Raw genomic sequence first — 15,289 nt, 5'->3', positions numbered from 1 at the left:
GTACAGGAACACTACATCTTGGCGCATGTGCAGTTAGACGACAGTAGGGTCGAGGTGATTGCATTTTGCTGTGCATCAAAGTGATTCCAAAAAGCTGCCCCTCCGCGTAGAGGAAATAAACTGGCTCCTCCCACGCGCCTACGGCGCTAAGCGTTCGCGCTGGCCGCTCACCTCGCCGCTGGCCGCGTTACCACTGCGACGCCGCATGATCTGCGCCCGGCCTTGAGTAACACTCGCTGTGAGACTTACCTAACGCAGCTCGCGGCTGGACACAGGCGAGCATCAGTAGCCTTGCGGGAGTCTGGACCGTGAAGAAATGCCGTTCTCGCTGTCGTGAGTACCTTCTTAAGTTTGTCGTCTTATTGTTCACTGTTCGAAATCGTGTTGTGGATATAGTGTGCTAGTATCAAAGACAGTTGGGATATATTCTCTGTGATAAATGAAAGTTGCCGTTCGCGAGAGCGTACAATACAACGGTAGCGAAGGAAAGATCGAAACAATATGATTGTTGTTGTTTTGGGGAAGGAGACCAGACAGCGAGGTCATCGGTCTCATCGGATTAGGGAAGGACGGGGAAGGAAGTCTGTGCCCTTTGAAGGGAACCATCCCGGCATTTTCCTGGAGCGATTTAGGGAAATCACGGAAAACCTAAATCAGGATGGCCGGACGCGGGATTGAACCGACGTCCTCCCGAATGCGAGTCCAGTGTCTAACCACTGCGCCACCTCGCTCGATCTCGAAACAATAGATGGCGAATGTTTACTGTACCAATGAGAGAGAACCAGCATGTCATATACCAGTAATTAGGAAAGTACGTCTTCTCACGGTAATTTGAAGACTTTTTAATAAAGAAAAAGCTATTCTTGAAATAGGAAAAAATCATAACCAAAAACTGGCTTTTCACTTGATTCGTTCCTTTGTATACGTCAAAAGATAAGTCTTTTTTTTTTTTTTTTTTTTTCTTTTTTTTTTTTTTTTTTTTGCAAATTCTATTTTTCCTGATTGGAAGAGCCCTGGTAAGAGTAAAATATCTTTGTCTTTGCGAAAACCAAATATGCTAGTCACAAGTTAAATTACAAATTAACTCCTCTTCTGCTCGTCCAAACAAACTACAATTCTGTGGATCTGGCTCCACCCAACCCCAGGAGCCGGAAATGAACACTGAAATTACCAACACCAGAAGAAAGCTGTTTTCCGACGCAAAAGTCTACTTCTCAGCATTCCGCTGTCGTCGACGAGAGCTCAACTGAGCGATTGCAAGCAGACGGCGAGTGAGGCTGCTGCTTCTCTCTTTTCGTCCTCTTCCTTTAGAGGGAGTGTTGGTGGAGGTTATTGTCGCATTTGGAGATTTCCTCTTTTTTTTTTTTTTTTTGATGTGCTGATCTTTTGTTAGTCGTTATTTGTTGTTTTTCTTTCTTATTCTCCTACTGCAGGAGTAGCGACTTGGGTCTTTTGTATTTCTCCCTTTGTTGCTCGTATTGCCCAAGGGTGTTAACGAGTTCATTTTGCGGAGTTTCGCGCCATGGCGTAGAATGCTTCTGCCAGGGCACGGAAATGCCTTGATAGTGGCTCAGTGCTTCATGGCCGCAGTCCATCGGTTTCCTTAAATAGCTGTTCCCCAGGAAGAGGCGTGCTGCCTCGTAGAAACTCGTGACCGGATGTAGGCGCGGTCTTTGAGACGCGGGCAGCGACCTTCTGCTGTTGCCTGGCGAGATAGTTTGCTGGTCCGCAGCTTTCGGTGCACTTCCTGGCCGACTGCAGGCGTCCTTGAAAACGCCGCGTGGCTGCTACGGACTGGTGAGTTTTGCTTTCCGTGACGCGCGCGCTGTAGCCGTCACGTGTGTTGCAGCTCGGGCCTCCGGACAGCACAGCATGCATCCTAAATACACTACTGGCCATTACAACTGCTACACCACGAAGATGACGTGCTCCAGACGCGAAATTTAACCGACAGGAAGAAGATGCTGTGAGATGCAAATGATTAGCTCTTCAGAGCATTCACACATGGTTAGAGCTGGTGGCGATACCTACAACGTGCTGACATGGGGAAAGTTTCCACCCGATTTCTCACACACAAACAACAGTTGACCGGCGTTGTCTGGTGAAACGTTGTTGTGATGCCTCGCGTACGGAAGAGAGATGCGTACCATCACGTTACCGACTTTGATAAAGGTCGGATTGTAGCCCATCGCGATTGCAGTTTATCGTATCGCGACATTGCTGCTCGCGTTGGTCGATATCCGATGACTGTTAGCAGAATATGGAATCGGTGGGTTCAGGAGGGTAATACGGAACGCCGTGCTGGAGTCGAGATGACAGGCATCTTACCCGCATGGCTGTAACGGATCGTGCAGCCACGTCTCGATCCCTGAGTCAACAGATGGGGACGTTTGCAAGACAACAACCATCTGCACGAACAGTTCGACGATTGCAGCAGCATGGACTGTCAGCTCGGAGACCGTGGTTGCGGTTACCCTTGACGCTGCGTCACAGACAGGAGCGTCTGCGATGGTGTACTCAACGACGAACCTGGGTGCACGAATGGCACAACGACATTTTTTCCGGTGAATCCAGGTTCTGTTTACAGCATCATGATGGTCGTATCCGTGTTTGGCGACATTGCGGTGAACGCACATTGGAAGCGTGTATTCGTCATCGCCATACTGGCGTATCACCAGGCGTGATGGTATAGGGTGCCATTGGTTATAGGGTGCCGTTGGTTACACGTCTCGGCCACCTCTTGTTCGCATTGGCGGCACTTTGAACAGTGAACGTTACATTTCAGATGCTTTACGACCCGTGGCTCTACCCTTCATTCGATCCCTGCGAAACCCTACATTTCAGCAGGATAATGCACGACCGCATGTTGCAGGTCCTGTACGGGCGTTTCTGGATAGAGAAAATGTTCGACTGCTGCCCTGGTCAGCACATTCTCCAGACCTCCCATCAACTGAAAACTTCTGGTCAATGGTGGCCGAACAACTGGCTCGTCACAATACGCCAGTCACTACTCTTGATGAACTGTGGTATCGCCTTGAAGCTGCATGGGCAGCTGTACCTGTGCACGCCATCCATGTTCTGTTTGACTCAGTTCCCAGGCGTATCAAGACCGTTATTACGGGCAGAGGTGGTTGTTCTGGGTACTGATTTCTCAGGATCTATGCACCCAAATTGCATGAAAATGTAATCACATGTCAGTTCTAGTATAATATATTTGTACGACGAATACGCGTATATCATCTGCATTTCTTCTTGGTGTAGCAATTTTAATGGCCAGTAGTGTAGCTAGGGGAAGTACTGTGATATTTCTGTTTTAAAGGTCGCGACTGGGTACTACGTCCTCAGTTTACTTTGAAACAGCGCTTGGAGGTTTTCAGAATAGTTTACAAAATGCGACTGCAAGAGATAAAACATAAGATTCATGTTGCTTTGAGCAAAAGATATTTCGCTATTTCAAAGCTAAGGACACTGAAGGCAGAACTCTCCTGCCAGAGGCGAGATAGGATTGTTGTCCTTAGTCCGAAATTGATTTGGTTAAGCTCCTAAAATTTTTATCGTCCCTCCACTCCTTTCATTATCAAACTCACAACTACTTACGGGGAGGTTTACTTTCTTTTGGCCCGAAAAAAGCACGTTCTTTGAGAAACTTTTTCTCGGGATGTCATAGATATTATGTCAAATTTGGTCAAAATGTTTATTGCTGTTTCCTCTACAAACTGGAATTTTTTCGAACGGAAATGTCGGAGAGCAAATGTGGAAGTGCCATCGGAACGAAACAAATATTCGCAGTAGACCTCCACGCGCAGTATGTCACAGGTCAGCCGGCTCGTCTGAAATCAAAATTGAGTTGACGTTAGCGAAGTATATAAGATTCATTAGGAGTTGTACCTCGCTTAAGTTATTTGAATCATAGGAAACTAAATGGCAGCCATTTGAAAAAAATAGGGTTTTTTCATCGATTTTTCGACTTCGTCGACAAAGTAACAATATTTATAATTGATGGATCGGAATAAAAGTGGTACAACTCCTAGACTGTTTAGTTAGCTTCGTCGGAAACAAAGGATCATGCCAATCGGTTCAGTAGATTTGAAGTTACCATACCCCGCTATAAAGTAAGTCATTTCGAAGAAACGTGTTTGAAGTTTTGACTACATACGAATGCAATATTAAGCACCTTATGTCCAATCTGCTATTCCCATTCCATAAACTAGTCCTTGGGCTTTCTGCTCGACCTGGGCCATACTGTGCTGCTTCAGAGCCCCCCCCCCCCCAGGGGGTCCAGAACTCTTTTGTGGATACATGCGTAACGAGCACAGGACCCCGAGCTAATGTGCCCTCCTTCCTTTCCGGGCTGCATATCTTCCTTTTCCGCATCCTTCCCTATCCCCCATCTTCGCCCCCCCCTCCCCCCCTTCCCCTCACCTCTGGCTCTTTCCTTCCCTTTCTCCCCCTCTGGGAGTATGGTTTGTGCCTACGTCCGGAGACGGACGCTTGTAAATGTACCGCATTCTTCGCCTTCCTTGCTTGTATGTCTTCTTCCTTCCTTTGTCCTTTTCTTTTCCTTACCTCTTCTCTTTACCCTTTTCTCCACTGCGGCGTTTGAGACCCCCTCTTCTTTCCTTTCCCTTTCTCTTTCTTCCTCCCTGTGCGTGTCTGAAGGCCGACCCACGCACTTCCATGCGTAGCCGGTGACGGGGTAACGCGTAATTCCCCGCCCCGGGTAGACAGGTAGGACACGTACGTACCCCCTGGTAACGCCCAGGCCCAGGGAGGGGTGATAACCTGAGCTGATACCTTCCGAAAGTGCCGATTGGTCCCTCCGTCCGTTTGTCGGGAAGTGTGACCTGAGGTGTGAACAATCACCTAAGGCGGGAGTGCCCTCAGAGAGGGCCCCCACAAGGGAGGAGCGCGCCATCGGAGACGCCGGTAATCATGGGGGATTCTTCAGCAATGGTTTCCTTACCTTCCACTATGTCTGCTCACAAGCGTAAGTTCACTGAGTCTCAGCCACAGACAGTTCTTCCATCGTTGCCACAGTTCCTTGATGTTTCTTGGTCTGACGAAGGTCACGACTTTTCCACGGTCAACCCTTTCATTACTCAGAAAGGTGTCGACGCAATTGCAGGTCCTGTAAAGTCTTGTTCCAGATTACGGAATGGCACCTTGTTGTTAGAAACCGTCAGTGCCCTCCAGGCACAAAAATTTCTGCATACTTCACTGCTCCACACCTTCCCTGTCCGGGTGGAACTGCACCGTACCTTAAATTCCTCGCGTGGAGTCGTTTATACACGCTCCCTCGATGGATTGTCTGACGAAGAAATTCAGCACTACCTATCTGACCAGGGCGTAACGGCTGTTCATAGAGTTATGAAAAGGGTTGACACGAACATCATTCCAACCCGCACTTTCTTCTTGACATTTAACAAAGTTCGACTCCCATCAAAAATCAAAGCAGGCTATGAGATAATTTCCGTTCGCCCTTACATCCCAAACCCTACGCGTTGCTATCGGTGTCAACGGTTCAATCGCACCAGCCAGTCCTGTTCCAGTCCGGCGAAATGTGTTACGTGTGGCAAGGATGCCCATGAGGGTGCTTGTCGACCTCCATCCCCTCGCTGCATCAACTGTATGGGTGACCACGCTGCTTCCTCTCGAGATTCGCCAGTCGCCAGCCCACCGTGCCTCAGACAGGAAAATACAGCACTGTCCTTGCTTCTCCTCGGCCAACAAAGGAGGCGGCCACGCAGACTTGCGACCTCACCTTTAGTGCCATGGTCGTCAGATCGGCCAGTGCAAAGATCGCCCGTTCAACCTCACCACTTTCGCCTGCCCACTCTCTGGCTCACCCTTCATCGGGTTCTGCTAAATCTCGAGCCCAAAAGTCAGACACCCGGACTTCCAAAAAAGAACACACTCGTGAAGATTTTTTACGTACCCCAACTTTGCAACCATCGGTTCCTCCTCCATCTAAACATCATAATTCCAAGAAGGCTACTAAGAAACCCAGTTCTTCTCCTTCTCCGCCAAGGCGTGTCCCATCTACAGCACCACCTGGCGGAAATCGCCCTCGGCTGTCTTCTGTGTCGCCGAGGCGCACTGCTGGCGGCCGATCAACCGGCCGATCGCTGGTGGCAGGAGCTGCTCCTGAACAACCTATGGATCTTCTGCCTTCGGCAGAATGCCATTCCATGCTGTCGGTCGCAAACTCTGAGCAGTCGATGAGTTGACAGCAACCTTGATCACATTCCTCCATTTTCTGTTCACCCTATGTCCATTATCCACTGGAATATCTGCGGAATTCGAGCCAATCGGGATGAATTGTCGATCCTCTTACGATCCTACTCGCCGGTCATCTTCTGTCTTCAGGAAACAAATCTGCGTCCCCTTGACTGCTTTGTTCTCCCCCATTTTCAGTCCGTCCGATTTGATCTCCCTTCTGTTGAAGGCACTCCAGCCCATGGAGGATTCATGATTCTTCTCCATGATACTCTCCATTATCACCCAATCCATTTAAACACTTCCTTCCAAGCTGTTGCTGTCCGTCTTTCCCTTTCTCGATATACCTTTTCTCTTTGTACTGTATACATTCCATCGTCCACACCAATGGCACGAGCTGATCTCCTTCATCTTCTTGGTCAGCTTCCACCCCCCTATTTGCTGGTTGGGGACTTCAATGCCCACCACCCGCTTTGGGATCTCCACATCCTTGTCCACGTGGCTGCACTGCAGACACCTATGTCCAGAAACGATTTACAAACACATGAATTTATATTCAATGTCAACAAATATACTTCGCACCTGCGCGCTTTCTCTGTGCAGAATCGTATACGTATCTCGTAAATGCAGCCGTCGTTAAACGGTACGAGGCAGCTAACACTGACGTTGGTGCTGACGGGAAATCCAAAGTCACGAGCTACAGCGCCATCGCCACACGGGACGTGCTCGTGCACGCGATTTCACGCTATCAGCTCTACCGACCCAGTTGTTGACTTCATTTGGTTCTCAAGCCATACAACCTGTTTACGAAAATGGAAGCGCGTGGAATTCATACGTTAGCTCTATTAAAAAGCGCATTTCCTGCCTTGTCCATCTGCTAGTCACGTTTCTCTGTCTGGGATACACAAATAAAAACATCAGTATACATTCCCTTGTAATAGGAGCAAGAAGAAACATCAGCTTGTAAAAGATCACAAATCGAAAACTCATTCCTGACAGAGAGCGCGGCTATAACTTCAAATATTACGCAATTATTCCTATCATCCTATTAAGAAAGTCCCACAACCTTATAGAAGAAACGGAGATGGAAAAAATTTGGATGAAGCAGCACGCGAATCTGCTATCCACCGTCTTTAACGTGGTGCCTCTACCAACAAAGATACGCTGAAGCGTTCAAAAAGTCTCTCCGCAGTGCCGTATGATTGTTCGACTGCCTGGGTTACTTCCCTTAAAGTGGACTCTCCCAACATTACTCTGTTTCGTTTCTCAGCCAGCGTCAGTAGTACCTTTGGTGTGTGTGTCGTTACGTGTTGATGTAAACGTTTAAGTTTAGTTCCTTTGTTCATTTGTTTCGTTTTTGTCTCTGTTAAAATGCTAACCATTGAAGAACGTGTGTTTTTAGTTGAACAAGTGTTCAAAGCTGGCGGTAAATACACATTTTCAGTTCATCAAACATTTAATTCAGTTTTCCTGGAGAAAACACTCCCACATCGCGATGCTGTGCGAGATTTGATTAACAAATTTCCAAGTACGAGTTCAGTGAGAGATGCACCGAGAAGTGGTCATCCTAGCGTTTTGTCTGAGGATAAACTACTCGATATTTCTGGTAAAATGTCAGAGTCCGAATAAGTCAGTAAGAAATGTGCTAAGTGAAATACTGAACGGTTATTTTCAACAAGATGGTGCAACCGCGCACACAGCTCGCGTTTCTATGTCACTGCTTGCTGATATTTTTAGTGATCACATAATTTCATGGAGACTTTGGACTCCACGATCGCCTGACCTAACACCACTTGACTTTTTCTTTTGGGGTGCAGCAAAAGCAACTGTCTATAAAAACAGTTCAAAATCCATCGAAGAATTCAAAACTGCAATATCCACTTTCACTGCTTCTTTTACAGAAGAAATGTTACAGCTTGTGTTTGGAAACATGATTAGACGAATTGAATTGTGTAGTCAACAACAGGGGGGACGCTTTCAACATTTAATGTGAAAACTTGTAAGTAAAAATGAATATTCAATAAATTAATAACTTGTATTTCACTGAGTTTCATTTCGGTATATTCACTGCGGCATACGGCACGCGCGGCTATCATACGGCACTGTGGAGAGACTTTTTGAACACCGCGTACAATAACCGACCTCACATTTTATGTTCCGGTCTACTGAAGACTTTAATCGCTGGTATGTCATTGACATATCGTTTTAACAAATCCTACTAAGAACGAAATATTTTTGATGAATCTCCGACGTTTCGTTGCCTTATAACGGCGTACTTTCGTAACACGCGAGTTATAACCGGAAAATAACTAAACACAAAAATACCTTAACCACCAATATGGCGTTTCCCGTCACTATAATGCAATAAGTCGTACTAATAACGACGCACTCCCAAGAGATTCAAAGTATTGGTGCTTAGAAACACCATATAATCACGTGGGGTAAATTGTAGCACAAAAACTAGCAATTGTAGTCTTCAATTGAGCACAACAAATACAATATGGCGTCTCGCAAATTCAGCTCGTGACGTAGAACGGTGCTTGTTTCTCATTGGTTCTACTTCAAGCGGAACGTTGCCGAAATATCGCGGAATTTGTGTGTTTCACGAGAGGAATAGCTTTTCAATGTGAAATATCAGGAAATGCCATCAAAAACTTGAAAAGAGCCACGACAGCTGTCGCCCCCATGTAAGGACGGTTTTGTTTTAAGAAGATTTAGAGTGCAACTTTAATAAATTCAAGGTTCCTTTCATTCGACGAGTATAATTCCACATCCGCAGATATACTACCGCTTTTGTTGCTAAGCACTGTACTTAATGTTTCACATCAGAACGACACAGTGGCGTTCGAAACAATGATTTAAGCTGGTCGCAAAATCTCTCGTGTGGCGGAAACGGAGAGAGCGACTGATCGCGCGCAATAGCGCTGTCGCTGACGAGACTGGCAGCGATATTTGGCATGTGTGGGGCACCATTCAGAAAAGATGCGGTATAATGACAGCAATGGTCCATTAGGTCTACATTTTACGTAAACGGCAAAGCTTGCTATGTGGCGCAAGCTGAGGTCCAACCTGGCAGTTTCAGACACATTTAAATCAAAACATCTCTGCATATTCGCGCTTTTTTACTTGTAGTATTTATAAACGTCTTGTAATATAATGCATCGTGTTACATGATGTAATGTCGTATAACATGACACCAGCCATCATGTCATCCAACATGACATTTCTCATGTCGGGAAAAATCAAACAACGCGTCATTAAAGTTTAATCCTCTTTGGGATAATTCCTACCGTAGATGCATCCCACACTCTAGAAGTACAAAGCTGTCTCTGTCCTTGCATCCCTTACCATACACGTAATAGAGCGTGTGTTTGAGGAAGAAATAGTCCTCTCGGGAAAATAAATCATCCCTTCCACATCCAAAAATCAAAAAATTGTTGTAGCGTTCCCCCTGGAATAATTGCAGCCCCAGAAAAACTTTGTTATTTCATGTACATTCAGCCATATTGTATTATACACTGAAGAGCCGAAGAAAATGGTACACCTGCTTAACACCGCGTAGGGCCCTCCCGAGCCCGCAGAAGTGCTGCAACACGGCGCGACATGGACTCAACTAATGCCTGACGTAGTGATGGAGGGAACTGACACCATGAATCCTGCAGGGCTGTCCATAAATCCATAAGAGTGCGGGGAGGGGGGGGTGGAGATCTCTTCTGAACAGCACGTTGCAAGGCATCCCAGATATGCTTAATGTTCATGTCTGGGGTGTTTGGTGGCCAGCGGGAGTGTTTAAACTCTGTTGAATGTTCCTGGAGCCACTCTGTAGCTACTGTGGACGTGTGGAGTGTCGCACTGTCCTGCTGGAAGTGCCAAAGTCCTTCGGAATGGACAATGGGCATGAACGGATGCAGGTGATGAGACAGGATGCTTACGTAGGTGTCACCTGTCTCAGCCGTATCTAGAGGTCACAGAGGTCCCATATCACACCAACTGCAAACGCCCCACACTATTAAAGGGCCTCCAACAGCTTGAACAGTCCCCTGCCAACATGCAGGGTCCATGGATTCATGAGATTGTCTCCATACCCATACATGTCCATCCGCTCGATACAATCAGAAACGAGACTCGTCCGACCAGGCAACATGTTTCCAGTCATCAACAGTCCATTGTTGGTGTTGAAGGGCCCAGGCGAGGCGTAAAGCTTTGTGTCGTACAGTCATCAAAGGTACACGAGTCAACCATCGTCTCCAAAAGCCCATATCGATTATGTTTTGTCGAATGTATATTTTAAATACGACAGTATGCCATCTTAGGCACTGTATAACATTATAACACTTGATAATGGCAACTTAAAGCCGAAATCATGATCGTGTAAATGTAACACTGCAAATAAAGTCTAATGGCGGTACTGACTTTAAAGTTTCGTTAAATGGTTCGCACGCTGACACTTGTTGATGGCCCACCATTGAAATCTGCAGCAATTTGCGGAAGGGTTGCACTTCTGTCACGTTGAACGATTCTCTTCAGTCGTCGTTGGTCCCGTTCTTGCAGGATCTTTTTCCGGCGGCAGCGATGTCTGAGATTTGATGTTTTACCGGATTCCTGATATTCACGTTATACTTTTGACATGGTCGTAGGAGAAAAGCCCCATTCTTCGCTACCACGGAGATGCTGCCCCTCCGCTCGTGCGCCACCTTCAACAACACTTCCAAACTCAATCAAATCTTGATAACATGCCCTTCTAGCAGCAACAGTAACCGATCTAACAACTGCACCAGACGCTTGTTGTCTTACATAGGCGTTGCCGACCGCAGCACCGTATTCTGCCTGTTTACATATCTCTGTATCTGAATACGCATGCCTATTGGAGTTTCTTTAACGCTTCAGTTTATATTGCTCACTGTGGTTGGCGAATCTTCTGGTTTCTGGCATAGGATCAAGGATTTCAGCCTATAAATTACAAAGTGTAAGTGTGCCGACACCTTGCAGTGAAGAGATCTCTCTGCATTAGGGAGGTAGGGTTAATTCGTTCAGAAGAGCGAATGTCCAGATGTTTTGATTTAAATGTCGTTGAAGCTGTCAGACAGGTCGAGAAGATAGTTTGCTTCTTTTGCATTCCTAACTCTGCCAAGGACGTATTCGCGTTTTTTGTGCTATGATAGCATTTTTAACTCTTTTACTCAACCATAATTTTGACATAGTTTGACCATCGACGTAAATTTTAAGCTGTCTCGGGCGACGACTGGTTCAGTATAGGATTTTTATTGTCTTTCGAACCATGTTGCTTATATCGTGGCAACAGATTATGCTTTAACAAAACAACACGCCGACCATTAATTACATATATTTGACTACCTTCGTAAAAAATTTCAACCGATTCGAACAAGTTTGAAACACAGGTGGAGCGCGTAAAAAACCCAAAAACGCTTTTTGCACGTATAATCCGAATAAGGGAATTTTTGATAGCGAGTTTTCAATTTTATCGTAAGAATGCATTTTTGTCTATTTGTTAAACAGCTCTCTGAAAGCCTTTTGTCGTCTGACGGAATTACAATGTTACTGGGATACCTCAAAATTCTTATTTCTTCTCTTCGAATTTTAATTCCCTTTCCATATTTATGCATGGTTTCGTTACTGCTGGCTTCGTTGCTGCATTTCTACGGATCCCAAACTCATCTTCCCCGAGGTCGGCTTCTACCAATTTTTCAGTTCTTCTATAGGTAAGTTTTGTCAGTATTGTACACTATGTGATCAAAACTATCTGGATATCTGGCTGAAAATGACTTAAAAGTTCGTGGTGTACTTCATCGGTAATGCTGGAATTCAGCATGATGTTGGCCCACCCTTAGCCTGGATGACAGCTTTCACTCTCGCAGGCATAAGTTCAGTCAGGTGCTGGAGCGTTTCTTGGGGAATGGCAGCCCATTCTTCACGGAGTGCTGCACTGATGAAAGGTATCGATGTCTGCCGGTGAGGTCTGGCACGAAGTTGACGTTCCAAAACATACCAAAGGTGTTCTATCGGATTCAAGTCAGGACTCTGTGCAGACCAGTCCATTACAGGGATGTTATTGTCGCGTAACCACTCCGCCACAGGCCGCATTATGAACAGGTACTCGATCATGTTGATAGGTGCAATCGCCATCCCGGATTGCTCTTCAACAGTGGCAAGCAAGAAGATGCTTAAAACATCGATATAGGCTGGTGCTGTGATAGTGCCACGCAAAACAACAAGGGATGTAAGCCCCCCTCCATGAAAAACACGACCACACCATAACACAGCCGCCTCCGAATTTTACTGTTGGCACTACACACGCTGGTAGATGACGTTCACAGGGCATTCGCCATACCCACAACCTGCCATCTGACCACCAAATTGTGTACCGTGATTCGTCACTCCATACAACGTTTTTCCACTGTTCAATCGTCCAATATTTACGCTCCTTACACCAGGCGAGGTGCCGTTTGGCGTTTACCGGCGTGATGTGTGGCTTACGAGGAGCTTCTCGATCACGAAATCTAAGTTTTGTCACCTCCCGCCCAACTGTCATAGTACTAGTAGTGGATTCTGATGCGGTTTGGAATTCCTGTGTGATGGTCTGGATAGGTGTCTGCCTATTACACATCACGGCCCCCCTTCATCTGTCGGCGGTATCTGACAGTCAACAGGCGAGGTCGGCCTGTACGCTTTTGTGGTGTACGTGTCCCTTTTCGTTTCCACTTCACTATGACATCGGAAACAGTGGACCTAGTGATGTTTAGGAATGTGGAAATCTCGCGTACAGAAGTATGACACAAGTGACACCATAACACAAGACAAAGTTAGAAGTCCGTGAGTTCCGTGGAGCGCGCCATTCAGCTCTGACCATTTCGAGTGACTACTGAGGTCGCTGATATGTAGTACCTGGCAGTAGGTGGCAGCACGATGCACCTAATATGAAAAAAGTACGGATACTTTCGAACACGTAGTGTACATACAGGACTTTGGAAAACGATAACTGGATAATATTCGGACCTGTCAGCACATGTCTTCTTTGGAATCTTGGCTGGTTCTATGGATCTCAGTTTTGAAGGAATGTCAGTTCCAGGGTCGTTTACACCCAGGTCTTACAATGGCTTGTGAAATTTATCGTTGGAAACGACAGGTATGGCTCAGTCGAAATGCGGTTTCCTCTGCCTTAAATCTCTGCGTGCTTTGGGCGGGAGATGTGTTATGGGACAGTCTTTGCAAAACTGCTCCGTATCCTGAGTAAAAATCTCTCGGTGTACATGCCGCGTCCATTCAGAATAAAACTCCAAGCTTTCGGCCACTACCCCCATGGTCGTCAGGGCTAAAACTTACTGTCGTGAACTAGCGAGGTTCCCACTTTTATGTGCAAAGGACGGCTTCTGATTGGCTGGAATACGTCATACCAACAGCGATATGGCGCGTGGTGAAGTAGTGCCCTCTACTTCCATAGATTTAGTTTCTATCCCGCGTTGCTTGCAGCGCCATCCCTTGAATCAGGAGGTAAAGTGCGGGAAGTTTTTCTCTGCGATTTTTCTTTAACCAGTGCACTCTTCCAAGTGTTGCTAAGTGCATAGCCGTTGTCTCTGTTAAAGTTATTATCACTAAGTCTAATTTCGACTGCTTCCCGGATCACAGAGTCCGCATCCTGATTAATAACCGACTATTGAAATTGGACCGCCAGGATGCCAATGACTGTCAATGTAATTAGTAGTACTTCATTTCTATGTAGGGTGAAAGATATGTGTCACTTTTTAATATCTCCTAACTTAAGGGGGAAAATGTTGCACTTTAATATCCCTAAACTCGATGAAAAATATAAAAGGAGAATGGTTGTTGTTACTATTTAAATCGTTGCTTTGAAAGTTCGTTTCATACGAAGTTCCAATAAGTTGGATTATGCAACACCGTTACGAGAGTGACGTCCATTTCACGTAACAGTTTTTGTCATCAGTCTACTGACTGGTTTGATGCGGTCCGCCACGAATTCCTTTCCTGTGCTAACCTCATCATCTCAGAGTAGCACTTGCAACCTACATCCTCAATTATTTGCTTGACGTATTCCAATCTCTGTCTTCCTCTACAGGTTTTGCCCTCTACAGCTCCCTCTAGTATCATGGAAGTCATTCCCTCATGTCTTAGCAAATGTCCTATCATCCTATCCCTTCTCCTTATCAGTGTTTTCCACATACTCCTTTCCTCTCCGACTCTCCGTAGAACCTCCTCATTCCTTACCTTATCAGTCCACCTAATTTTCAACATTTGTCTATAGCACCACATCTCAAATGCTTCGATTCTCCTCTGTTCCGGTTTTCCCACACTCCATGTTTCACTACCATACAATGCTGTACTCCAGACGTACATCCTCAGAAATTTCTTCCTCAAATTAAGGCCGGTATTTGATATTAGTAGACTTCTCTTGGCCAGAAATGCCTTTTTTGCCATAGCGAGTCTGCTTTTGATGTCCTCCTTGCTCCGTCCGTCATTGGTTATTTTACTGCCTAGGTAGCAGAATTCCTTAACTTCATTGACTTCGTGACCATCAATCCTGATGTTAAGTTTCTCGCTGTTCTCATTTCTACTCATTACCTTCGTCTTTCTCCGATTTACTCTCAAACCATACTGTGTACTCATTAGACTGTTCATTCCGTTCAGCAGATCATTTAATTCTTCTTCACTTTCACTCAGGATAGCAATGTCATCAGCGAATCGTATCATTGATATCCTTTCACCTTGTATTTTTATTCCACTCCTGAACCTTTCAATTATTACCATCATTGCTTCCTCAATGTACAGATTGAAGAGTAGGGGCGAAAGGCTACAGCCTTGTCTTACACCCTTCTTAATACGAGCACTTCGTTCTTGATCGTCCACTCTTATTATTCCCTCTTGTTTGTTGTACATATTGTATATGACCCGTCTCTCCTTACAGCTTACCCCTACTTTTTTCAGTATCTCGAACAGCTTCCACTATTTTATATTGTCGAACGCTTTTTCCAGGTCGACAAATCCTATGAAAGTGTCTTGATTTTTCTTTAGCCTTGCTTCCATTATTAGCCGTAACGTC

General features: G+C 45.8%; 1 protein-coding gene across 1 annotated transcript in view; it reads left to right on the top strand.

Moving 5' to 3' along the window:
- The first annotated feature begins 247 nt into the window (after positions 1-247).
- Positions 248-15,289, top strand: part of LOC124717232 (AP-3 complex subunit sigma-like) — a 40,772-nt gene continuing 25,730 nt past the window's right edge. The window contains exon 1 of the mRNA XM_047244032.1: positions 248-333. Within this exon, the coding sequence (XP_047099988.1) occupies positions 317-333 (17 nt within the window). The 5' untranslated portion in view covers positions 248-316. The remainder of the gene's footprint in view (positions 334-15,289) is intronic.

This window comes from Schistocerca piceifrons, chromosome 9 (assembly GCF_021461385.2).
Source record: "Schistocerca piceifrons isolate TAMUIC-IGC-003096 chromosome 9, iqSchPice1.1, whole genome shotgun sequence".
NCBI lineage: Eukaryota > Metazoa > Arthropoda > Insecta > Orthoptera > Acrididae > Schistocerca > Schistocerca piceifrons.
This window is presented reverse-complemented; position numbering and strand designations above follow the sequence as displayed.